At 43.0% G+C, this 26,225-nt stretch overlaps 1 protein-coding gene and 1 non-coding gene across 3 annotated transcripts in view; both read left to right on the forward strand.

The window, feature by feature from the left end:
* UBXN7 (UBX domain protein 7) overlaps positions 1 to 26,225 on the forward strand; it is a 78,707-nt gene that overhangs the window by 30,649 nt on the left and 21,833 nt on the right. Inside the window, exons 4-5 of one of the 2 annotated variants that reach the window (XM_025377442.1) lie at positions 8,901 to 8,966; positions 11,014 to 11,126. In XM_025377442.1, the coding sequence (XP_025233227.1) occupies positions 8,901 to 8,966; positions 11,014 to 11,126 (179 nt within the window). The remainder of the gene's footprint in view (positions 1 to 8,900; positions 8,967 to 11,013; positions 11,127 to 26,225) is intronic. The other variant, XM_025377443.1, reaches the window with a different exon arrangement.
* LOC112619874 lies at positions 8,702 to 8,806 on the forward strand. The gene has a single exon (XR_003118365.1). It is a non-coding gene; the product is annotated as a U6 spliceosomal RNA (small nuclear RNA).

The raw sequence follows: 26,225 nt of genomic DNA on the forward strand, positions 1-26,225 counted from the left end.
ACCAAAGAGTTTATGTGTTATTCATGAGTTTATATAGAAAAAATACAAGATGGAATTATAATCTGGTTGGTCAGACCAAGACAGAAAACTCTATATAGTATATATTGAGAATAATTATGCAGAGAAATACTTTGTGTTGAGGTGGCTCACACCTGTAATCCCAGCACTTTGGGAGGCTGAGGTGGGCAGATCACTCAAGGCCAGGAGTTCGAGACCAGTCTGGCCAACATGTCAAAATCCCATCTCTACTAAAAGTACAAAAATTAGGCATGGTAGCACATGCCTGTAATCCCAGCTACTTGGGAGACTGAGGCAATGAGAATCACTTAAACCGGAAGGCTGAGGTTGCAGTGAGCCGAGATCGTGCTACTGCACTGTAGTCTGGGCAGTAGAGTAAGACTCTGTCTCAAATAAATAAATACAATTGAGTACAAGAGACATAAACTTTTTTCCCTCCAACTTTTTTTTAGGTTCGGGGTACATGTGCAGGTTTGTTACATGGGTAAATTGCATGTTGCGTGGGTTTGGTGTACAGATTACCACCCAGGTAATGAGCATAGTAGCCAATAGGTAGCTTTTCTGTTTTCTTTTTTTTCTTTTCTTTTCTTTTCTCTTTTCTTTTCTTCCCCTCCCCTTTTCTTTTCTTTTATAGACACGGAGTCTTGCTGTGTTGCTCAGGCTAGTCCCAAACTCCTGGGCTCAAGCAGTCCTCTGGCCTCAACCTCCCAAAGTGCTAGGATTACAGGAGCGAGCCACCATGCCTGGCTTATAGGTATTTTTTCCAATCCTCGCCCTCCATCCTCAAGTAGGCCCTGGTGTCTGTTCCCTTCTTTGTGTCCATGTACGCTCAGTGTTTAGCTCTCTCTTATGAGAACATGCGGTATTTGGCTTTCTGTTCCTGCATTAATTTACTTAGGATGGTACATATGTAGCCTTCATGGGTAGACTAAGACAGAGGAGGAAATACACGTTGTAACAAAAGAATGAATAAAATTATATGTATGTATTTTGATTTGATAAAGTACTTTAGTTGAGAGTTTTTATGAGATAAACGTTTTTAACTTGGCAGCTTTGGTGTTTATTATAGAAAGAAACAAAAGAATATACTGTCTAGATTCAGAAATAAAAGGCAAGAGGAAAGCTGTAAAGTCTGAGTACTGTAGTGTAATGAAGTGCTTTCTGGCTGTTCAATGCGGATAGTCATTATGCTGTTGATATACCAGATTGCTCATAATTTTACAAATATAAATGCTAGGAATAGATTTGGAGCAAAAGAGTAATGCCCTTGGAAGCTTTATCTTCTCTTTATTGCAAGGAATAATACAGGATCTTTGAGCAAGTGAAACTATAGGAAGTAAATTCTGTGCTATATTGCTTTTGAACAGAGGCAAAAGAATTCCATTTGAAAGTCCCACTTTACTCTTTTTTTTTTTCTTTTGTATTACAGAGATGGAGTCTCTGTTGCCCAGGCTGGAGTGCGGTGACGCAATCCTAGCTTACTGCAGCCTCACACTCCTGGGCTCAAGAATTCCTCCCACCTCAGCCTTCTGTAGGTGTGTGCCACCACGCCTGGCTAATTGTTTTGTTTTGTTTGTGGAGACAGGGCATTGCTGTGTTGCCCTGGCTGCTATGGAACTGATCTGAAGCAATCCTGCCACCTTGGCCTTGGCCTACCAAAGTACTGGAGTTACGGGCGTGAGCCACCGCACCTGGCCACTTTCTTCCTTTTTTATCTCTGAATTGATGTACAGTAAGGAGGATGCTAAGAATGACTTTTTACAGTTAGGAAGTCATTCTTACCTTTTGTTATTAGATGTTATAACTTGAAATGGGTCTTTAGAAACTATTTTCTTAAGGCAGTATTGATTTAAATCACTGTTCAGGTGTGGTCTCAGGTCCCTAATACCCTTTCAGGTTGGCTGTAACGTTAAAACAATTTACAATAATAGTACTAAGGGTTTGTTTGTTTGTTTGTTTTTGAGATGGGGTCTTGCTGTGTTGCCCCAGGCTAGAGTGCAGTGGTTGCTCACAGGCGTGATCCCACTAATGATCAGCACGGGAGTTTTGACCTCTGTTTCCAACCTGGGCAAGTTCACCCCTCCTTAGGCAACCTGGTGGTCCCTCTACTCCCTGGAGATAATTATATTGATGCTGAGCTTAGTGTAGACACCTGACTGGCATAGCACACTACAGGCCAGAACTCTTAGGCTCAGGTGATCTTATCTCAGCCTCCTGAGTAGCTGGGATTATAGGCATGCACCATGGTACTGGACATCAAATTATTTGCGTTGTGGTGACATTCAGACTGATAGTTCAGAAACAATGATGAGTCAGACTGTTGGCTTCTTGGTTGAATTCATGCAGTGGCTTCAGACTGTACCACTAGATAGTGAATTCTTCACTGCTACATGAAGTTTACAAAAAAATTTAAAAGGCAGGGCCAGGTGCAGTGACTCATGCCTGTAATCCCAGTCCTTTGGGAGGCAACAGTTGAAAAGATCACTTGAAACCAGGAGTTGGAGAGTAGCCCAGACAACATAGGAAGATTCTTATCTCTAAAAAAATAAAAATAAATTTGTTAGACGTGGTGGCACATGCCTGTAGTCCTAGTTGGGAGTCTGAGGTGGGAGGATCTCTTGAGCTTAGGAGTTCTAGGCTGCCGTGAACTATGCACTGCAGCCTGTGTGACAGAGTGAGACCCTGTCTCTAAAAGAGAAATAGGACAGATGCAGTGGCATACACCTGTAATCTCAACACTTTGGGAGGCTGAGGCGGGAGGATTGCTTGAGCCCAGGAGTTTGAGACCAGCCTGGGCAACATATTGAGACCCCAGCTCAAAAAAAAAAAAAAAGTTAACTGATTTAAAAGCAGTTTTCTTTAATGATGTTCTTGATGAAGCAGTAACAATGATTAATTTCATTAAATCTTGACCCTTGAGTACACAGTTTTAAAATATAGTTTGAAATAGTATGTATGCACAAAGCACTTTGGTATAATGAAGTACTATGATTACCTTAAGGAAAAGCACTTGTGTGATTGTTAAGAGTAGGGAGCTTTTTTTCATGGAACATTCTTTTTACTTGAAAAATCACTGACAAACTATCAGTTTACACTTTGACAGTTGGCATTTTCTTAAAAATGTGAGCTTGTTACTTCAATACAACTGAGAGTGTTTGTTATCAGTGATTTTAAAAAAGAGGTTTGGCTGGATGTGGAGACTCACACCTGTAGTCCCAACACTTTGGGATTACTTTGGGAGGCCGAGGCGGGAGATTTCTTAAGCCTGGGAGTTCCAGACCAGCTTGTGCTACATAGGGAGACCCCCATCTCTACAAAAAAAATTAACAAAAAAATTAGCTGGGCATGGTGGCACATGCCTGTAGTCCCAGCTATGCAGGAGGCCGAGGGGTGAGAAGATGGCTTGGGCCTTTGAGGTCAAGGCTGCAGTGAGCCATTATTGCACCACTGCACTCCAACCTACTGGTGACAGAGAGACCTCGTCTCAAAAAAAAAAGATAAAATACATTAAAAAAGAACTTTCAGGCAAAAAACAGGATTTTAGAAAAATTTTTGTACCTACCTTTGTGAGCTTGATACTTTCCCAATACTTGAAGGCTTTCTGATAAGATCAGTGGTGACATGAAACAGATCTTTTAACATGATTTTTAAAATACTGTATAATGAAACCATTAATATTTGAAATGTTTCCATTACTCAGTAAACAAGTATTTTTGAATAACCAGTGCATGATACTACAGAGTTGTGCATAGGTAAAAGATCCATTCAGACTGTGAGATGAATTGTATTAGATATTTATTGCTGAGTAAAAAATTGTTCCAAAATTAAACTGCCTGAAAAAAAACAAAAAACAAAACAATCTCAGTTTCTTTGGGTCAGTAATCTGGGTGTGGCCTTTGGTTAGGGTCTCCTACAAGGGTGTGGTCAACATGTCAGCTAGGCTACCATTCATCTCAAAGCCTGAATGGAGGAGGATCTCCTAAACTCATTCTGGTGTCTATTGCCTGGGGGCATCCATTTTACACAGAGCAAATGAGAGCCTGAGAGGGCAGCCCAAGATGGAAGCCATTCTCTTTTTGTAACGTAATCTGGAAGTGAAATCCCATCAGTCTGCTACATTCTGTTCAATCCTGCCTGTACTCAAGGTATTCACACACAGGGTACGAATACTGGGAGACAGGGAAAATTGGGGGCTGTCTTAGAGACTGCCTACCACATAGTACAGTGGGTTATAATGAAACAGTATGAAAAGCTCATTGATAAGATTTCAGATTCCACTTTGCAGCTGTCCTCTAAGAAACTACCATAGGTTAAGTATTGGTGTACTATTAAAGAAGAATATCCACAATCATCTAAGACTTTAAAACACTCCTCGCTGCTGGGTATGGTGGCACAGGCATGTAGTCTCAGCTACTCTGGAGGCTGAGGTGGGAGTATGGCTTGAGCCCCAGGAGTTCTTGGCTGTACGGCCCTATGTTGATTGGGTGTCTGCACTGAGCTCGGAATCAATATGGTGACCTGCTGGCAGTGGAGGACCACCAGATGACCTGAGGAAGAGGAAACGGAGCGGGTGCAGATGAGTAGTGGAATTGTGCCTTTGAATAGCCACTGCCCTTCAGCTTGGGCAACATAGTGAGACCCCCATCTTTTAAAACAAAAAGCCCACTCCTCCCTTTTACAACTGCATGTCTGCATGAGAGTACATTTTAATTTTCTTTCTGTACTTGAACTGAAAGAATAGCAGCAGATCTAAAGGAATGTAGAAGCAGATCTGAAGATCCAGATGTCTTCTCTGAAGCCAGATACGAACAGCTATGTGGATATGTAAAACAGTGCCACTCTTCTCACGACGTTTTTTCTCCAGCTGTCCCTCCCCTATGCTGACTTTGAAGCTCCTTCTGAATCTCTTTTAGCTCTTTATAGCTTAGTCTCTTTGACTTCAGTGACCAGTACTTCTATTATGTGGGCAGTAGAGTGAGGACAGAGGACTGATGTTTGCTTGTGGCAGATGGCTTGGAAGAGCCAGGAGACCACATTGAAAAGGCAGGTAACAGTAATAGACCTAGGGGTAGAGGTGGTGTGGTCTGAGGAGAGGTTTTTGCTTACAAATAGGGTAAATGAATGGAAGACAAATGGGAAGAGGGATATTAGCCCAAGAAGTAAAAGAAATTGGGTAGAAGGATAGCAATAAGAGGAACTAGTGAGTATACCCAGATTGGTGCCTTATAGAGAAGGGGGAGGTTGGAAAGGTGATGTGAAATAATGTGCAATATTGACCAACCTACCTTTGGCAGTTTAAAGGTAGAAGAAAATTACCTTTTATGTGCTACCTTCCTAAAATAATGTACTTTCTTAGGCAACTATTCTTATTCTAAGATATCCTTGGTTTCTTTCTTTCTTTTTTTTTTTTTTTTTTTGAGACAGAGTCTTGCTTTGTGGCCCAGGCTGGAGTGCCGTGACGTGATCTTGGCTCACTGCAAGCTCTGCCTCCCAGGTTCACGCCATTCTCCTGTGTCAGCCTCCCCAGTACCTGGAATACAGGCGCCGCCACCACGCCCAGCTAATTTTTTCTATTTTTTTAATAGAGACGGAGTTTCACCGTCTCAAACTCCCTGCCTGGTGATCTGCCCACCTCGGCCTCCCAAAGTGCTGGAATTACAGGCATGAGCCACAGCGCCAGCCAGTTTCTTAATTGTTAGAGTTAAAAGGTATCAGATATCCAGTTTTTTTTTTAATTAATTTTTTTTTTTTTTTTTTTTTTTGAAGAGACAGGGCCTCAGTATGTTGTACAGACTGACTGCACTCGAACTCCTTGGCTCAAGCGATCCTCTCACATCAGCCACCTGGGCAGCTGGGACTATAGGTGCATGTCTCTGCACCAGGGCCAGATAACTAGTTTTAGAGGCATTCTTTGGCAGGTTCTATTATTCCTGCTAGAAGCCATAGACATTTAAAATAGGAGCTCTTGATCAAAAATAGTTCCAAGATTGAAAAGTGTGACATTTCTTGCTTTTTCTTGAATAGAAATGAAGAAAGGAGGGAGGGAGGAAGGTAGAGAGGGACACAGAGTGCAATATTTAAATTAAAAATAAAATTCAGGCCAGGCTCGGTGGCTCACTCTTGTAATTCCAGCACTTTTAGTGCCGAGGCAGGTGGATCACTTGCGATCAGGAGTTGGAGACCAGGCTGGCCAACATGGTGATGAAACCCCCTCTCTACTGAAAATACAAAAATTAGCCTGGTGTGGTGGCACACACCTGTTGTCCCAGCTACTAAGGAGGCTGAGGCAGGAGAATCCCTTGAACCTGGGAGGAGAATCCCGTGAATCTGAGCTGAGATCATGCCACTGCACTCCAGCCTGGGCAACGGAGTGAGACTCTGTCACAATAAATTAATTAATTAACTAATTAATTAATTCAGGCTAGGCGTGGTAGCTCATGCTTGTAATCCCAGCACTTTGGGAGGCTGAGGTGGGAGGATTCCTTGAGCCCAGGAGTTCCAAACTAGCCTGGGCAACATAGTGACATGCCTGTCTCTTAAAAAACAAAACAAAACAAAACTGAATGTAGTGCTGCACACTTGTGGTCCCATCTACTTGGGAGGCTAAGGTAGGAGGATGGCTTGAGCCTAGGAGGTTGGAGTCTGCAGTGAGCCATGATCACACCACTGCAATCCAGCCTGGGCAACAGAGCGAGACACTGTCTCAAAAAGTAAAAAATAAAACATGACAGTGTATTACAAAATCTCTTTTCCCAGAGATGATAATGTGATTGTTTAACATAAATACTGATACACATATACACAGGAATCATATGCATATGAATATGTTTTAAACAAAAATGAAGTTTTTAATATGTTCGGCATTTTTTTGTTGCTCTGTTTTGCCTTTTACTCGGTAGTGCTGGATGTGAATAATTATCCTGTGTAATCATAAACACGAGTTACTGGGAAATATGTTTTGACACGGGTTAGGGGATTCTATAGTCTCTGTCTAATCTTGATACTAATCATTTCTCAGCAGAGAATTATTCTGGTTACATGCTGGCCAGCCTTGTCATAAGCCAACTTAATAACTTACCCATATTGAGGGAATCATGAAAAGCCTTTATTTAAAGACTGGGTAATAGACACTCTACAGGGGTAGTAGAATACCTTAGGTGGATCTGTTTACTTTTCTGTCATTAAACCATTGTGTACCTGTGAAAAAAAGTTTCCAAAATTAAAAATGTTTTTTGTCTTGACGGTTCTGCGCCTGTGTCCAGTCCCTAAGACACAGTCCTTAAGTCTTATGGTTTAGAGTGTAGAGTTACTGTATCCAATCCCTAAGAAACAGTCCTTCAGTCTGATGGTTTAGAGTGTCGAGTTACTGTATACAGCAGGGCAGTCGGAGATCGAAGGCTGTAACCCGAACAACAGGGCAGTCGGATCCTGAAGGCTGTAACCTGAATTGGATATCTGCAGCGTGTGTGTGGCTTCATCTCTACGTGGCGGTGTCCTCAAAATCTTCTTTCTTTCTGACGTCACCACTTGGATATTAAGATAGTAAACTTTTTTGTTTTTGAGACGGAGTTTCACTGTTCTTGCCCAGGCTGGAGTACAGTGGCGTGATCTCGGCTCGCTGCAACCTCTGCCTCCCAGATTCAAGTGATTCTCCTGCCTCAGCCTCCCAAGTAGCTGGGATTACAGGTGCACGCCATAATACCCGGCTAGTTTTTTTGTATTTTTAGTAGAGACAGAGTTTCACCATGTTGGTTAGGCTGGTCTCGAACTCGACTTCAGGTGATGCACCCGCCTTGGCTTCCCAAAGTGCTAGGATTACAGGAGGCATGAGCTACAGTGCCTGGCCAGGATAGTAAAGTTTTTTTTTTTTTTTGAGATGGAGTTTCGTTCTTGTTGCCCAGGCTGGAGTGCAGTGGCACAGTGTTGACTTACTGCAACCTCTGTCTCCCAGGTTCCAGTGATTCTCCTGCCTCAGCCTGGGATTACAGGCAGGCGCTGGGATTACAGGCATGTGCCACCACGCCTGGCTAATTTTTTGTATTTAGTAGAGGTGGGCTCACCATGTTCGTCAGGCTGGTCTCAAACTCCTGACCTTAGGTGATCTACCCGCCTTGGCCTCCCAAAGTACTGGGATTACAGGCATGAGCCCCCATGCCCAGCTGATAGTAAAATTTTTTTTTTTTTTATTTTGAGACAGAGTCTCGCGCTGTGTCACCCAGGCTGGAGTGCAGTGGCGCGATCTCGGCTCACTGCAAGCTCCGCCTCTCAGGTTCACGCCATTCTCCTGCCTCAACCTCCGAGTAGCTGGGACTACAGGCGCCCGCCACCACGCCCGGCTAGTTTTTTTGTATTTTTAGTAGAGACGGGGTTTCACCATGTTAGCCAGGATGGTCTTGATCTCCTGACCTCGTGATCCACCCGCCTCGGCCTCCCAAAGTGCTGGGATTACAGGCTTGAGCCACCGCGCCCGGCTGATAGTAAACTTTTTACACAAGTTTGATCAAGTCTCTTTTAACTGGGCCTGAATTTTTTCATTTGTAATACAAGGTGGCTGAATGGAAGATGTTCAGATTAATTATACATGAATGATTTGAAAGTTTTTAAACTTTTTTATTTTTTGAGGGAAGGCACCATTATGAATCTGAGTGTTTTAAAGCAAGAAATACTGCTCGCTTCGGCAGCACATGTACTAAAATTGTACATGTACGAGACAGATTAGCATGATACAGAGATTAGCATGGCCCCTGTGCAAGAGTGACATGCAGTTCGTGAAGGGTTTCATATTTTTTATTTAAAAAAATACTTTTAGATGAGGACATTTTTAGAATTAAGTTTCAAAATTAATTTTTAAATTTTTCAATTCTGTTTTTTCTCCCCTAAAGCTCCTAAAAGACGACGGCCTGCACGTTCAATTTTTGATGGTTTCCGGGATTTTCAGACTGAAACTAGTAGGTATCTATGGACCAGTTTATCATCTCCCTCTTCTCTTCCTATTAAAAAGAAAAAGATGATTGCTGTTAGGCCCAATTACTTTAAGTTTTCACCTTATTTAAAAAGTGAAATTATGGATCCAGGATGTGATTAACTCTCCCCTGAGCTGAACTGTTCCAAATTCTAACCTATTTGGTTATAGAAAAATAGTAAAGGAGATGGAGATAGTGTAGGAAATCTGGTAACTGATAAACTTAATTCGTTTGTGAATAAATACTTAAAATGCTTACTATAATAAAATAAACTGATTTCCTTCAGGATCCTGATTTCTGTCAATGAAAGGAATATATAATGAAAATGGTTATTGTAAGAGATTGAAAAATAGGAGAAAAAGCCATACCACCCAGAGCAGCCTATTAATATTTTGGCTACAGTTGTTTGAAATATTTTTGTGTGTAAGTTAGAATGAGAATCTTGGTCTTACAGTTTTAGAGGATCTAGTATTGATTTAGCAATGGAATCCTAGAGAAAGGACAGTTATGTTAAGAGGATATATGAGAAACCCTTGGACCATGCTTGATTTTGTGGTTTATTTATAATGAGTTCATTGAGGCACAAATAGGTCTTGTAACTTTGGAGAGAATTAATGGGGAACCTGAACTGACTCAAGTCATCTGGGGAATCCTGTGTCCTCCCAGTGGAAGGTGACAACAGTGGTCATCATCTCTACTGTTAGAATCTTTTTATTATTATTTTTATTTATTTTTAAGATGGAGGCTCACTGTATCACCCAGGCTGGAGTGTAGTAGTGCAATCTCAGCTCATTGCAACCTTTACCTCCCAGGTTCAAACGATTATCTGCCCTCAGTCTCCTGAGTAGCTGGGACTACAGGCTTGTGCCACCACGCCTGGCTAATTTTTGTATTTTTAGTAGAGACGAGGTTTCACCATGTTGCCCAGGCTGGTCTTGCACTCCTGACCTCAGGTGATCCACACGTCTCAGCCTCCCATAGTGTTGGGATTACAGGCGTTAGCCACCGTGGCTGGCCCAGAGTCTTTAAAGATTGAGAACATAGCTAAAAACAGCAGATGAGGCCGGGCGCGGTGGCTCAAGCCTGTAATCCCAGCACTTTGGGAGGCCGAGACAGGCGGATCACGAGGTCAGGAGATCGAGACCATCCTGGCGAACACGGTGAAACCCCGTCTCTACTAAAAAAATACAAAAAACTAGCTGGGCGAGGTGGTGGGCGCCTGTAATCCCAGCTACTCGGGAGGCTGAGGCAGGAGAATGGCATGAACCCGAGAGGCGGAGCTTGCAGTGAGCTGAGATCTGGCCACTGCACTCCAGCCTGGGCGACAGAGCGAGACTCCATCTCGGAAAAAAAAAAAAAAAAAAACAGCAGATGAATTTACATTGCTTTCAGAACTAGATAAATGAGGATGAAAGTTTTCCCCTATGCTTTTTGTTTTGTTTTGTTTTTTTGAGATGGAGTCTCGCTCTGTTGCCCAGGCTGGAGTGCAGTGGCGCGATCTCTGCTCACTGCAACCTCTGCCTCCAGGGTTCAGGCCATTCTCCTGCCTCAGCCTCCTGAGTAGCTGGGACTACAGGTGTGCTCCACTTTGCATGACTATTTTTTGTTTGTTTGTTTGTTTGTTTTTGTACTTTTAGTTGAGACGGGGTTTCACCGTGTTAGCCAGGCTGATCTCAAACTCCTGACCTCAGGTGATCCGCCCACCCTGGCCACCCCTAGAATTATAGGCGTGAGCCACCGCACTCAGCCTCTCCCATGTTAATTAGTTTCTGAATATGTGAAGAAGTTACTTTGATTATGTGACTCTTTTCAGTTAATTTTCTTTGTATCCTTGGAATAGGGAATTCCACCAAGTCTTAAGATTCCTCTTGTCTCCCTTTGCATTTTTTTTTTCAGAGTCAACATTAGATCTTTGTATTTGAGGTCAAGCCTGTTGACAGCAATTCCTTCAATTGACAGAAGTTTTTTTTTTAAATGTGATTCATGATTATTTTATGGCTAACTGAAACTTTTTCATCGTTCTGTGTTATAGTTCGGCAAGAACAAGAATTAAGAAATGGAGGAGCTATCGATAAGAAATTAACTACCCTTGCAGATCTATTCCGGCCACCCATTGATTTGATGCATAAAGGCAGCTTTGAAACAGTAAGTTGTTGGAGAGTCAGTGCCTTAACTAGGAACGCTTTTGCGTTTTCAATGCCTTTTAAAAAAAATTACTGGTTTTAGAGGCAGGGTCTTGCTCTGTCATCCAGGCTGGACTGCAGTGACACAATCATAGCTCACTTTAGCCTTGAACTCTTGGACTCAAGGGATCCTCCCACCTCAGCCTCCCCAGTAGCTAGGGCTACAGGCATGTGCCACCACACTCAGCTAATTAAAAAAATATATTTTTAGTAGAGACAGGGTCTCACTGTGTTGCCCATGCTGGTCTCGAATGCCTGAATTCAAGCAATCCTCCCACCTCGGCCTCCCAAAGTGTTTGGATTATAGGTGTGAGCCACTGCACCTGGCCTTTAGTGACATTTTTTATTTTTATAAGAGCAAAAAAACATGGTCAGTGTATAGGGAATTGGCATCATAATAAGTATATCTACATGATATGCCTAAAGGTTACATTGATTTATATTTCTACCAGCAAGATATGAAATATGTTTCTACCAGCAGTATATGAGATTGTTTGATGAAATCCTTTTATTACCCTTGTGTGGTGTCATTTTAGAATCTTTACCATTTTGATAGCTTTTTAAAATATCTCACTTGTTCGTATATCTTTGACTACTACTGAGAATAGTGTGTGTGGTTTGTTAGCCATTTGTAAATTGTTGATAGGTATCTTTTGCCTAAATATTTCTGTGTGGATCCTAGTGTGTTTGAAAAGAGTGTCTCTAATCGGAGAACACATTCACCCTCAGTTCTTCTTGGTTTTATCATGACTAAACCCAAAGAAACACTTTCCAAAGTAAGTTTACTTGGTTGTCCGCTAACTTACAGACTTACTGAGGGCAGAGGGAAGATAATTTTTTTTAATAATCCTTGGAACCCGTTCTCGTGCATTAGGGGGAACACATTATATGTTAAATGAAGGAGTTTAGTAAAGATTTTAGATACTCTTCTGTTGTGGTGTTCACACAGCTTGCCTTTTCGTGTTGAATAGCATGTTAATGCTCTTTTGAGTTACAATAGCATTTCCATAGATGTAAATCACTTAAATTTCAGTTAAGTCTTTTTTTTTTTCCTTGAGATGGAGTCTCGCCGGAGTGCAGTGGCACGATCTCAGCTCACTGCAACTTCCGCCTCCCGGGTTCAAGTAATTCTCCTGCCTCAGCCTCCTGAGTAGCTGGGACTACAGGTGCGCGCCACCATGCCTGGCTGATTTTAGAGACAGTTTCACCATATTGGCCAGGCTGGTCTTAAACTCCTGACCTCGTGATCCACCCACCTTGGCCTCCCACAGTGTGGGATTACAGGCGTGAGCCACCGCGCCTGGCCTTCAGTTAAGTCTTACTTGTTAGGATCATGTAGGCCAAAGAATAACTGCAAAATGTATATCAAGCCCGACAGGTGGCACAAACTACTACTTGGGAGGCCGAGGTGGGAGGATCCGTTGAGTCCAGGAGTTCGAGGCTGTAGTGTGTGATGATCATGCCTATGAAAAGCCACTGCACTCCAGCCTGGGCAACATAGTGAGACCCTATCTTTCCCTTTTCTTTCTCTTTTTTTTTTGAGACGGGTTCTCATTCTGTCACCTGGGATGGAGTGCAGTGGCAGAATCATGGCTCACTGCAGTCTCCAACTCATGGTCTCAATTGATCCCCTGGTCTTAACCTCCCAAATACGTAGGGCTACAGACACCCACCACCACACCTGGCCAATTTAAAAAGTATTTTGTGGAGAGGGGGGTCTTGTTGTGTTCCCCAGGCTGGTCTCAAATTCCTGGTGTCAAGTGATCCTTCTGCCTTGGTTCCCAAAGTGCTGGGATTACAGACATGAGCTGAGACCCCATTTCTTAAACAACCGATGTATATCAGCTGTACATTTGAACATGTTATGATTATATTTTTAAAAAATTTGTCCTTCGATATACTTTTACACTGTCATACATGAAGTGTTTAGGAGAAGGAATTTCATTGTTAGCTTGTGTGTTAGTTTGCTTGCATTGCCAGAAAGGAATCCCCGAGACTGGGCAATTTATAAAGAAAAAGATATTATTTTGACTGACGTTTCTACAGGCTCTATAGAAAACATGGTGCTGACATCTGCTTCTGGTGAGGCCTCAGGAAGCTTGCAGTCATGGCAGAAGGCAAAGGGGAAGCCGGTGTAACACATGGTACGAGGAGCAAGGGGTCAAGCCATTCACGAGGGGTCCGCCCCCATGACCCAGACACCACCTATGAGGCCCCACCCCTAACACTGGGGATTACATTTTAGTATGAGATTTGGAGGGGACAAATGTCCAAACTATATCAGCGTGCTCTCCAGTTTCAATTTTCTGAGTCAGAAAACCATGAAAGTGGTTTGGCTGCATGGAAAAGAAAACCCAAATGATGATAATTTGACGAAACAGTGATGGGTTTTTGCCAGTAATAAGCTTAGAGTTGAAGAAATTATTGGTGTTCATTCATAATTTCAAAGATGTCAGGTTAGATGTCTCCTCAGTTTTCTTCATATTTCCCTCATGGTCTCAACATGGCAGCTGCCTGTTCTTCCTAGTATTCTGGTGATAATACAGACATTGAGACAGAGAATAGCAGCAAGATGAAAGGCAGAAAAGGATCTTAGTTTGTTTTGGCATGTTTTCTGTTTTTATTAGCTTCTGAGTTGCTCTAGGACGTGATGCAGTAACTAAGCTTGATTTAATTTGGTCACTTTGGAGTGAAGAAGCAGTTACTCTTCTGCTTGCTCATTAAGGGAAAATAGGAATCTCTTTTGATGTTGTCCCCTGAATTGTAGGTTATATCACCTTTTTTGCCTTGTATTTCATGGCCTGTGTTTACCGCAGTCTTTTTTTTTTTTTTTCATTGATAATATTATGCTTAACCATCTGCAAGATTTTAAATGAAATAAACATTCCCTTCCAAAAGCAGGTATTTCATTATGGTTAATGATACATGTATTAGTTTTATAAAAATTAGGGAGATAACATGCAAAATTAAGTCATTGAAGTTTAGAAAGATAAATGTTAAAAATTAGAGGGATACTCTTTGGCTGACCAAGGAGGGCCCATAGGTTTGTTCCTCAATATTAGATGTGAATGTGAGCCACAGTTTTGCAGGTTTAGAAACTAGTGTAACTAGAGGTAGATCATGTTCAAGGATTCTTTCTGGCTCATGCTAACCAGATGAGAGAGAATGATTAATTCACTTGTTCACTCAATGCATATTTATTGAGTCTTTGTGTTGCAGGATCTAGTTTTAGGTGATGGAGAGTAAAGGTTTGACTGCATGTGAGAGAGACCGGGAAAAAAACAAACAGTAGCTTATTTATGTATTTATTTATTTAATTATACTTTAAGTTCTAGGGCATATGTGCACAACGTGCAGGTTTGATCCATAGGTATACATATGCCTTGTTGGTTTGCTGCCCCATCAACTCGTCATCTATATTAGGTATTTCTCCTAATGCTATCCCTCTCCCAGCCCCCCAGCCCCCGACAGGCTCCGGTGTGTGATGTTCCCTGCCCTGTGTCCAAGTGATCTCATTGTTCAATACCCACCTATGAGTGAGATCATGGCGGTGTTTGGTTTTCTGTCCTTGCAATAGTTTCTCAGAATGATGGTTTCCAGCTTCATCCATGTCCCTGCAAAGGACATAAACTCATCCCTTTTTTATGGCTGCATAGTATTCCATGGTGTATATGTGCCACATTTTCTTAATGCAGTCTCTCATTGATGGACATTTGGGTTGGTTCCAAGTCTTTGCTATTGTGAATAGTGCTGCAGTAAACATACGTGTACATGTGTCTTTATAGTAGCATGATTTATAATCCTTTGGGTATATACCCAGTAATAGGATTGCTGGGTCAAATGGTAATTCTAGTTCTAGATCCTTGAGGAATCACCACACTGTCTTCCACAATGGTTGAACTAATTTACACTCCCATCAACAGTGTAAAAGTGTTCCTGTTTCTCCACATCCTCTCCAGCATCTGTTGTTTACTGACTTTTTAATGATCGCCATCCTAACTGACATGAGATGGTATCTCATTGTGGTTTTGATTTGCGTTCCTCTGATGACCAGTGATGATGAGCATTTTTTCATGTGTCTGTTGGCTGCATAGATGTCTTCTTTTGAGAAGTGTCTGTTCATATCCTTTGCCCACTTTTTGATGGGGTTGTTTGTTTTTTTTCTTGTAAATTCATTTTAGTTTTTTTGTAGATTCTGGATATTAGCCCTTTGTCAGATGGGTAGATTGAAAAAATTTTCTTCCATTCTGTAGGTTGCCTGTTCACCCTAATGGTAGTTTCTTTTGCTGTGCAGAAGCTCTTTTGTTTAATTAGATCCCATTTGTCTATTTTGGCTTTTGTTGCCATTGCTATTGGTGTTTTAGTCATGAAGTCTTTGTCCATGCCTATGTCCTGAATGGTATTGCCTAGGTTTTCTTCTAGGGTTTTTATGGTTTTAGGTCTAACATTTATGTCTTTAATCCATCTTGAATTAATTTTTGTATAAGGTGTAAGGAAGGGGTCTAGTTTCAGCTTTCCTACCTATGGCTAGCCAGTTTTCCCAGCACCATTTATTAAATGGAATGTTTTTGTTATTCAAGGGAATCCTTTCCCCATTTCTTGTTTTTGTGAGGTTTATCAAAAGATTGGATGGTTGTAGATGTGTGGTGCTATTTCCGAGGGCTCTGTTCTGTTCCACTGATCTATATAATCTGTTTTGGTACCAGTACCATGCTGTTTTGGTTACTGTAGCCTTGTCGTATGGTTTGAAGTCAGGTAGCGTGATGCCTCCAGCTTTGTTCTTTTTGCTTAGGATTGTCTTGGCAATGCGGGCTCTTTTTTGGTTCCATATGAATTAAAGTAGTTTTTTCCAATTCTGTGAAGAAAGTCGTTGGTAGCTTGATGGGGATGGCATTGAATCTATAAATTACGTTGGGCAGTATGGCCATTTTCACAGTATTGATTCTTCCTATCCATGAGCATGGTATGTCCTTCCATTTGTTTGTGTCCTCTTTTATTTCACTGAGCAGTAGTTTGTAGTTCTCCTTGAAGAGGTCCTTTACATCCCTTGTAAGTTGGATTCCTAGGTATTTTATTCTCTTTGAAGCAATTGTGAATGGGAGTTCACTCATGATTTGGCTCTTTGTTTGTCTGTTAATGGTGTATAGAATGCTTGTGATTTTTGCACATTAATTTTGTATCCTAAGACTTTGCTGAAGTTGCTTACCAGCTTAAGGAGATTTTGGGCTGAGATGATGGGGTTTTCTAAATGTACGATCATGTCATCTGCAAACAGGGACAATTTGACTTCCTCATTTCCTAATTGACTACCCTTTATAAATTTGTCTTGCCTGATGCCCTGGCCAGAACTTCCAACACTCTGTTGAATAGGAGTGGTGAGAGAGGGCATCCTTGTCTTGTGCTGGTTTTCAAAGGGAATGCTTCCAGTTTTTGCCCATTCAGTGTGATATTGGCTGTGGGTTTGTCATAAATAGCTCTTATTATTTTGAGATACGTTCCATCTGTACCTAGTTTATTGAGAGTTTTTAGCGTGAAGGGCTGTTGAATTTTGTCAAAGGCCTTTTCTGCATCTATTGAGATGATCATATGGTTTTTGTCATTGGTTCTGTTTATGTGATGGATTATGTTTATTGATTTGCATATGTTGAACCTGCCTTGTATCCCAGAGATGAAGCCGACTTGATCATAGTGGATAAGCTTTTTGATATGCTGCTGGATTCGATTTGCCAGTATTTTTTTTGAGGATTTTCGCATCAATGTTCATCAGGGATGTTGGTCTAAAATTATCTTTTTTTGTTGTGTCTCTGCCAGGCTTTGGTATCAGGATGATGTTGGCCTCATAAAATGAGTTAGGGAGGATTCCCTCTTTTTCTGTTGATTGGAATAGTTTCAGAAGGAATGATACCAGCTCCTCCTTGTACCTCTGGTAGAATTTGGCTATGAATCCATCCGGTCCTGGACTTTTTTTTGGTTGATAGACTATTAATTATTGCTGCAATTTCAGAGCCTGTTATTGGTCTATTCAGAGATTCAGCTGCTTCTTCTAGATTTTCTAGTTTATTTGCATAGAGGTGTTTATAGTATTCTCTGATGGTAGTTTGTATTTCTGTGGGATTGGTGGTGATATCCCCTTGATCATTTTTTATTGCGTCTATTTGATTCTTCTCTCTCTTCTTTATTCTTGTTAGCGGTCTATCAATTTTGTTGATCTTTTCAAAAAACCAGCTCCTAGATTCATTGATTTTTTTTTTGCAGGGTTTTTTGTGTCTCTGTCTCTTTCAGTTCTGCTCTGATCTTAGTTATTCCTGGCCTTCTGCTAGCTTTTGAAAGTGTTTGCTCTTGCTACTCTAGTTCTTTTAATTGTGATGTTAGGGTGTCAATTTTAGATCTTTCCTCTTGTGGGCATTCAGTGCTATAAATTTCCCTCTACACACTGCTTTAAATGTGTCTCAGAGATTCTGGTGTGTTGTTTCTTTGTTCTCATTGGTTTCAAAGAACATCTTTATTTCTGCCTTCATTTCGTTATTTACCCAGCAGTCATTTAGGAGCAGGTTGTTCAGTTTCCATGTCGTTGTGCAGTTTTGAGTGAGTTTCTTAATCCTGAGTTCTAATTTGATTGCGCTGTGGTCTGAGAGACAGTTTGTTCTGATTTCTGTTCTTTTACATTTGCTGAGGAGTGCTTTACTTCCAACTATGTGGTCAATTTTGGAATAAGTGCAATGTGGTGCTGAGAAGAATGTATATTCTGTTGATTTGGGGTGGAGAGTTCTGTAGATGTCTATTAGGTCTGCTTGTTGCAGAGCTGAGTTCAGGTCCTGGATATCCTTGTTAACGTTCTGTCTCATTAATCTGTCTAATATTGACAGTGGGGTGTTAAATTCTCCCATTATTATTGTGTGGGAGTCTAAGTCTCTTTGCAGGTCTCTAAGGACTTGCTTTATGAATCTGGGTGCTCCTGTATTGGGTGCATATCTGTTTAGGATAGTCAGCTCTTTTTGTTGAATTGACCCCGTTACCATTATGTAATGGCCTTCTTTGTCTCTTTTGATCTTTGTTGGTTTAAAGTCTGTTTTATCAGAGACTAGGATTGCAACCCCTGTGTTTTTTTTTGTTTTTTTTTTTTTTGCTTTCCATTTGCTTGGTAGATCTTCCTCCATCCCTTTATTTTGAGCCTGTTTGCGTCTTTGCACGTGAGATGGGTCTCCTGAATACAGCACACTGATGGGTCTTGACTCTATCCAATTTGCCAGTCTGTGTCTTTTAATTGGGGCCTTTAGCCCATTTACATTTAAGGTTAAAGTTGTTGTGTGTGAATATGATCCTGTCATTATGACGTTAGCTGGTTATTTTGCTCGTTAGTTGATGCATTAGTGCTTCCTTTAGGAGCTCTTGTAGGGCAGGCTTGGTGGTGACAAAATTTCAGCATTTGCTTGTCTGTAACGGATTTTATTTCTCCTTCACTTATGAAGCTTAGTTTGGCTGGATATGAAATTTTGGGTTGAAAATTCTTTTCTTTAAGAATGTTGGGGCCGGGCGCGGTGGCTCAAGCCTGTAATCCCAGCACTTTGGGAGGCCGAGACGGGCGGATCATGAGGTCAGGAGATCGAGACCATCCTGGCTAACACAGTGAAACCCCGTCTCTACTAAAAATACAAAAAATTAGCCGGGCGTGGTGGCGGCGCCTGTAGTCCCAGCTACTCGGGAGGCTGAGGCAGGAGAATGGCGGGAACCCGGGAGGCGGAGCTTGCAGTGAGCCGAGATCGCGCCACTGCACTCCAGCCTGGGCGACAGAGCGAGACTCCGCCTCAAAAAAAAAAAAAAAAAAAAAAAGAATGTTGAATATTGGCCCCCACTCTCTTCTGGCTTGTAGGGTTTCTGCTGAGAGATCTGCTGTTAGTCTGATGGGCTTCCCTTTGTGGGTAACTTGACCTTTCTCTCTGGCTGCCCTTAACACTTTTTCCTTCATTTCAATCTTGGTGAATCTGACAGTTGATGTGTTTTGGGGTTGCTCTTCTCGAGGAGTATCTATGTAGTGGTCTCTGTGTTTCCTGAAATTGAATGTTGGCCTGCCTTCCTAAGTTGGGGAAGTTCTCCTGGATAATATCCTGAAGAGTGTTTTCCAACTCGATTCCATTCTCCCCATCACTTTCAGGTACACCAATCAAACGTAGATTTGGTCTTTTCACATAGTCTCATATTTCTTGGAGGCTTTGTTTGTTTCTTTTTACTTTTTTCTCTAACCTTGTCTCCTCGCTTTATTTCAGTAATTTGATCTTCAATCACTGATACCCTTTCTTCCACTTGATCAAATCAGCTATTGAAGCTTATGCATGCGTCACGAAATTCTCATGCCATGGTTTTCAGCTCCATCAGGTCACTTAAGGTCTTCTCTACACTGTTTATTCTAGTTAGCCATTCGTCTAATCTTTTTTCAAGGTTTTTAGCTTCCTTGCAATGGGTCCGAACATCCTCCTTTAGCTCGGAGAAGTTATAACCAACCTTCTGAAGCCTACTTCTGTCAACTTGTCAAAGTCATTCTCCGTCCAGCTTTGTTCTGTTGCTGGCGAGGAGCTGCGATCCTTTGGAGGAGAAGAGGTGCTCTGGTTTTTAGAATTTTCAGCTTTTCTGCTCTGGCTTCTCCTCATCTTTGTGGTTTTATCTACCTTTGGTCTTTGATGTTGGTGACCTACAGATGGGGTTTTGGTGTACATGACCTTTTTTTTGATGTTGATGCTGTTCCTTTCTGTTTGTTAGTTTTCCTTTTAACAGGTCCTTGAGCTGTAGGTCTGTTGGAGTTTGCTGGAGGTCCACTCCAGACCCTGTTTGCCTGGGTATCACTAGTGTAGGCTGCAGAACAGCAAATACTGCTGCCTGATCCTTCCTCTGGAAGCTTCGTCCCAGAGGGGCAGCCGCCTATATGACGTGTCTGTTGGCCCCTACTGGGAGGTGTCTCCCAGTTAGGCTACATGAGGGTCAGGGACCCACTTGAGGAGGCAGTCTGTCCTTTCTCAGCACTCAAATGTCATGCTGGGAGAACCACTGCTCTCTTCAGAGCTGTCAGACAGGGACGTTGAAGTCTGCAGAAGTTGTCTGCTGCCTTTTGTTCTGCTATGCCCTGCCCACAGAGGTGGAGTTTAGGGGCAGTAGGCCTTGCTAAGCTCTGCCCAGTTGGAGCTTCCCAGCCACTTTGTTTACCTGTTCAAACCTCAGCAATGGCGGACGCCCCTCCCCCAGCCAGGCCTCCTCCTTGCAGACTGCCACGCTAGCAGTGAGCAAGGCTCCGTGGGCGTGGGACCCACTGAGCCAGGCACGGGAGAGAATCACTTGTCTGCCGCTTGCTAAAACCTTGGGAAAAGCACAGTGTTTGGGGGGAGTGCGGCCCACTGAGCCAGGCACGGGAGAGAATCACCTTGTCTGCCGCTTGCTAAGACCTTGGGAAAAGCGCAGTGTTTGGGGGGAGTGCCCCGTTTTTCCAGGAAGTCTGTCACGGCTTCCCTTGGCTAGGAAAGGGAAATCCTCCAACCCCCTGTGCTTCCCTGGTGAGATGATGCCCTGCCCTGCTTCAGCTCGCCCTCTGTGGGCTGCACCCACTGGCTAACCAGTCCCAGTGAGGTGAACCAGGTACCTCCGTTGGAAATGCAGAAGTCATCCGTCTCTGCGTTGATCATGCCGGGAGCTGCAGATGGAGCTGTTCCTGTGCGGCCGTCTTGGAATGTCCCACCATAAACAGCAGCTTCAGAGCTTCAGCAGGTGGAGTCCAGACCGTCAGCAGGACTCGCTCTGTGAAGTGATCAGAGCTGCAGAATTTTTTCTGTCTTGCTTTCCCTTGTCTGCATGATTCAAGTTGGCTTACCACCATATTTGCTTACTAAACAGCATGGAAGGCTGCTCTGCCTATGGAGTAACCGTTCTTCATTCCTTCACATTCTTAATAAACCTGCTTTCACTTTATAGACTCGCCCTGAATTCTTTCCTGTGCTAGGTCCAAGAACCCTGTCTTGGGATCTGGGTCTGGACCCCTTTCTGGTAACATCGTTCTGGCAACCACAGAAGGGTCAGTACTGAGGAAATCCCCAACCCAAAGGCTAACTTTGATGCCACCTTCTGTTGGGACTCGAGTTACAAATGGTGCTCGCCATACAGATGCTTTCAGACTGAGGTTCTGTCTATTCTGAATGCAAGAGGTCTAATAGGCAGGAATATCATCATCCCTGTTAAGCATGAAGAAGTTACAGAAGATGAATCTTTCTCCCTCTGCAACCCTTAGGATTAAGGGTTCTCTTAAAGGGAGGGAGGAATTGTCAGAAGCATTTAAAACAGAGTGACTCCATTTTTTTTTATTTTTTTGAGACGGAGTCTTGTTCTGTCGCCCGGGCTGGAGTGCAGTGGCCAGATCTCAGCTCACTGCAAGCTCCGCCTCCCGGGTTCACGCCGTTCTCCTGCCTCAGCCTCCCGTGTAGCTGGGACTACAGGCGCCCGCCACCTCGCCCAGCTAGTTTTTTGTATTTTTTAGTAGAGACGGGGTTTCACCGTGTTAGCCAGGATGGTCTTGATCTCCTGACCTCATGATCCGCCCGTCTTGGCCTCCCAAAGTGCTGGGATTACAGGCTTGAGCCACCGTGCCTGGCCAGCGACTCCATTTTGAATAGGGGCTCGGTAAAATAAGGCTGAGACCTAGTGGGCTGCATTCCCAGACGGTTAGACATTCTAACTCATGGGATGAGATAGGAGGTCAGCACAAGAAACTGATCACGAAGACAGTGCTGATGAAACGTGTTGCAGTAAAGAAGTCGGCTAAAATCCACCAAAACCAACATGGCAATGAGAGTGACCTGGTCATGCTCACTGCTCCACTCCCACCAGCGCTCTGGAAGTTTACAAATGCCATGGCAACATCAGGAAGTTGCCCTATATCCTCTAAAAAGGGGGGGAGCCCTCAGTTCCTGGAACTGCCCAACCTTTTCCTGGAAAACTCATAAGTAATCCACTCCTTGATTAGCATATAATCAAGAAATAAACATAAAAATTGGCAACCAGCAGCCCTTGGGCTGCTCTGCCTCTGGAATAGCCATGGTTTATTCCTTTACTTTCTTAAACTTACTTTCACTTAAAAAAAATAAACAGCATGGAAGAGGGAAGCGCTGATAAGGTACACATTTCCCTTTAAAGGAACAACGTATGTACGCAGCATTTCGATTACATTCCATCTACTATAATTTGGCAGCATAGCTACACCCATTTGCAAGGGATACTAGGAAATCCAGATGCTTAGTTAAAAATTGGAGGTTTTATAAGTAAGAGGGACAAGGGGAGAATGGGTTATTTGGTACCGATAAGCAGTTTCTGCCACAGGGAGATAGTGGTAAATTATATAAAACCCTTGCCATTGTAGCGTTTATAATCTAGTAGGAGAAACAGACTATAAACAATGTAAAACCAACATATACAAACACATATATAATAACCGTGAATACATATGTGTATCTTTGATGGAGAGAGAGTGTGACATTCATTTCAAGTTATAGTAGTTGCTTGGAGAAAGAATAAAATATGCCGGGCGCGGTGGCTCAAGCCTGTAATCCCAGCACTTTGGGAGGCCGAGACGGGCGAATCACGAGGTCAGGAGATCGAGACCATCCTGGCTAACCCGGTGAAACCCCGTCTCTACTAAAAAATACAAAAAATATTTAGGCCGGGCGCGGTGGCTCAAGCCTGTAATCCCAGCACTTTGGGAGGCCGAGACGGGCGGATCACGAGGTCAGGAGATCGAGACCATCCTGGCTAACACGATGAAACCCCGTCTCTACTAAAAATACAAAAAACTAACCGGGCGAAGTGGCGGGCGCCTGTAGTCCCAGCTACTGGGGAGGCTGAGGCAGGAGAATGGTGTAAACCCGGGAGGCGGAGCTTGCAGTGAGCTGAGATCTGGCCACTGCACTCCAGCCTGGGCGACAAAGCGAGACTCCGTCTCAAAAAAAAAAAAAAAAAAAAATACAAAAAATAGCCGGGCGAGGTGGTGGGCGCCTATAGTCCCAGCTACTTGGGAGGCTGAGGCAGGAGAATGGCGTGAACCCGGGAGGCAGAGCTTGCAGTGAGCTGAGATCCGGCCACTGCACTCCAGCCTGGGCGTCAGAGCGAGACTCCGTCTCAAAAAAAAAAATAAATAAATAAATAAAGAAAGAATAAAATATGCCAGGACGCAGTGACTCATGCCTGTACCAATCCTAGCAGTTTGGTGGGAGGCTGAAGGGAGTAGATCACTTGAGCCCAGGAGTTCAAGAGCAGCCTGGGCAATATGGTGGAACCCTGTCTCTACAAAAAAATAGAAAAAAATCAGCTGGACATGGTGGGTGCAGACCTGTGGTCCCAGCTATTCAGGAGGCTGAGGTGAGAGGATCGCTTGAGCCCAGGAGGCTGAGGCTGCAGTGAGCTGTGGTGGTGCCATTGCCCTCCACCCTCAGCAACACAGTGAGACCCTGTCTCAAAAGAAAAAGAAGGAGAATAAAATACAATAAGGGAAGGAGAGCGGGGGGCTGGTTTTTGTTTGTTCAGGGCCATTTTATGTGTGTGGTCTGAATTGAGTTAAGCATCTGGAAATTTGTAGTGTCCTTTGCAAGTAGATGTGTCCATGTTGCCAAATTCTGTGTCTTCTTACAGCTAAATTGAAAGCCAGGTTGATTTCATAGGTTCCACATGTGTTTGTAATTGTGAGGAGAAAGGACTGTATTAGGAAGATTAGAGAAGATTTCTGAAAGGATGAGATATGAATAGAAACCTTAGTGAAGCGAGGGAATACGAACGGTGGGGAGGTCTGAGGGAAGAGTAGATAATACAGTGTGGACATACTGATGTTGGAAAGAGCTGGCACAGTCAAGAAAACCAGCTGAGTGAGCCAAACACTGAGGCCAAATGGTCTGACTTGGGCAAGGGAACGTTTCCTTTGTTTTCTTTCCCCACCATCCTGTAAGCTGTGTGAACACAGGGACTTCGTTTTCTTGACTGTTATGTGTCCACCCACAGGGCCTAAAACAGTTCAATTAGCCTTGATGAAATCGTGATTATGCCAGAAAGAATATTGTGCAGAAAGAATCAGAATAATTTCTGTAATCCTCCCTCCCTCCCTCCCTCACGATCTAAGCTCACTGCAGCCCCAACTTCTGGGCTCAAGTGATCTGCCCACCTCAGCCCCCCAAGTAGTTGGGATTATGGGCACGTGCCACCATGCCTGGCTAAATTTTGTATTTTTTGTAGAGATGAGGTTTTGCCATGTTGCCCAGGTTGGTCTTGAACTCCTGAGCTCCAATGGTCAACCGGCCTTGGCCTCCCAGAGTTCTGGGATTACCGGTGTGAGCCACGGAACCCGGCCAATATTTCTAATTTCATGAGAGAAAAAAAACCCCACATTTTAAATTGGTATCCCATTACATGTGCACCTAGCCCTAAGAGTATTTTGTTAATTTCAAAAGTATTTAGTATAAATGCAAGTTAAAATATGTAGCCAAAAATGTGAAGAAGAGCCTACTTAGTAACTAATTTTTTTTTTCTTTTTCTTTTTCTTTTTTGACAGAGTCTTGCTCTGTCACCCAGGCAGGAGTGCAGTGGCGTGATCTCGACTCACTGCAACCTCCGCCTCCTGGGTTCAAGCGATTCTCCTGCCTCACCCTCCCGAGTAGCTGCGACTACAGGCACACACCACCACTCCCAGCTAATTTTTGTGATTTTAGTAGAGACAGGGTTTCACCATATTGGTCAAGCTGGTGTCAAACTCCTGACCTCAGGTGATCCACCCACCTCGGCCTCCCAAAGTGCTGGGATTACAGGAGTGAGCCACCGCGCCTGGCAATATATGACATTTTTCTGATTAAACTTATATATTGTTTACATTTAATTTTATTCAAATTAGACAAATCATTGAAATTTATAAAATGAATAAGGAAAAATGAAATTGTAATTTCCATTTCCATAAAAAAGTACCGTGTATATTTTAATATATTTTCTTCTTGACTTTATGTATATATATTTACTGAAACATACTAAATTTGTTCAAATCGTACATTTTCGTTTCTTTTTTTGAGGCAGTCTTGCCTGTTGCCCGGGCTGGAGTGCAGTGGCATGATCCCAGCTCACTGCAACCTCTGATTCAAGCAATTCTTGTGCCTCAGCTACCCAAGTAGATGGGATTACAGGCACGCACCTCCACCCTCGTCTAATTTTAGTGTTGTTAGTAGAGATGAGGTTTCGCCGTGTTGGCCAGGCTGGTCTGGAACTCTTGGGCTCAAATGATCGGCCCACCTCGGCCTCCCAAAGTGTTGGGATTGCAGGCGTGAGCCCCCGCGCCCGGCCTAAACCCTTATTTATCATGCCTTCCTGATCTGACTGGTACTGGGGGAGATGTTGGTCTCCCACTGTTTTACTCTGGGGTCTCCAGTGTAATGGCTTTGAAATGTTGATTCAGAACAGCCTAATCATTCCAAGGATTCCAGAATCTTCTTTCATGATAATCTTCCCTGAGGAGATCGTTTTTCTCGTGGCCCATTCTCACCTCCAGTCCTTGACTCACATCATTGGTATGCTTAGATTTTTTTTTAAGACTCTCTCTTTTTAAATTGTATGCATTTAATTATTTTAAATCTTTTTAGAGATGGGGTCTTACTGTGTTGCCCAGGGTGGTCTCGAACTCCTTGCCTTAAGCAATCCTCATGTCTTGGCCTCCCAAGGCAGTGGGATTATAGGTGTGAGCCACTGCTCCAGCCTACTGTACATATTTAAGATGTATAACATGAAGAATAGTAAAATGATTACTACAGTCAAGCAAAGTAACCTGTCCTTACCTTCCATAATTGTCTTTTTACCTGTGTGTGTGTGGTAAGAGCACCTAATAACCTACTCTGAGCACATTGTCAGTGTATAAGACATTATTATTAAGTATAGTCCTCGTGTTGTACTTGAGCTCTCTAGACTTATTCAAGACTCTTTTCTTTTCTTTTCTTTTCTTTCTTTCTTCTTCTTCTTCTTCTTTTTTTTTTTTTTTTTTTTGAGGCAGAGTCTCACTCTGTTGCCC

The sequence above is a fragment of the Theropithecus gelada genome, chromosome 2 (assembly GCF_003255815.1).
Source record: "Theropithecus gelada isolate Dixy chromosome 2, Tgel_1.0, whole genome shotgun sequence".
NCBI classification, from domain to species: domain Eukaryota; kingdom Metazoa; phylum Chordata; class Mammalia; order Primates; family Cercopithecidae; genus Theropithecus; species Theropithecus gelada.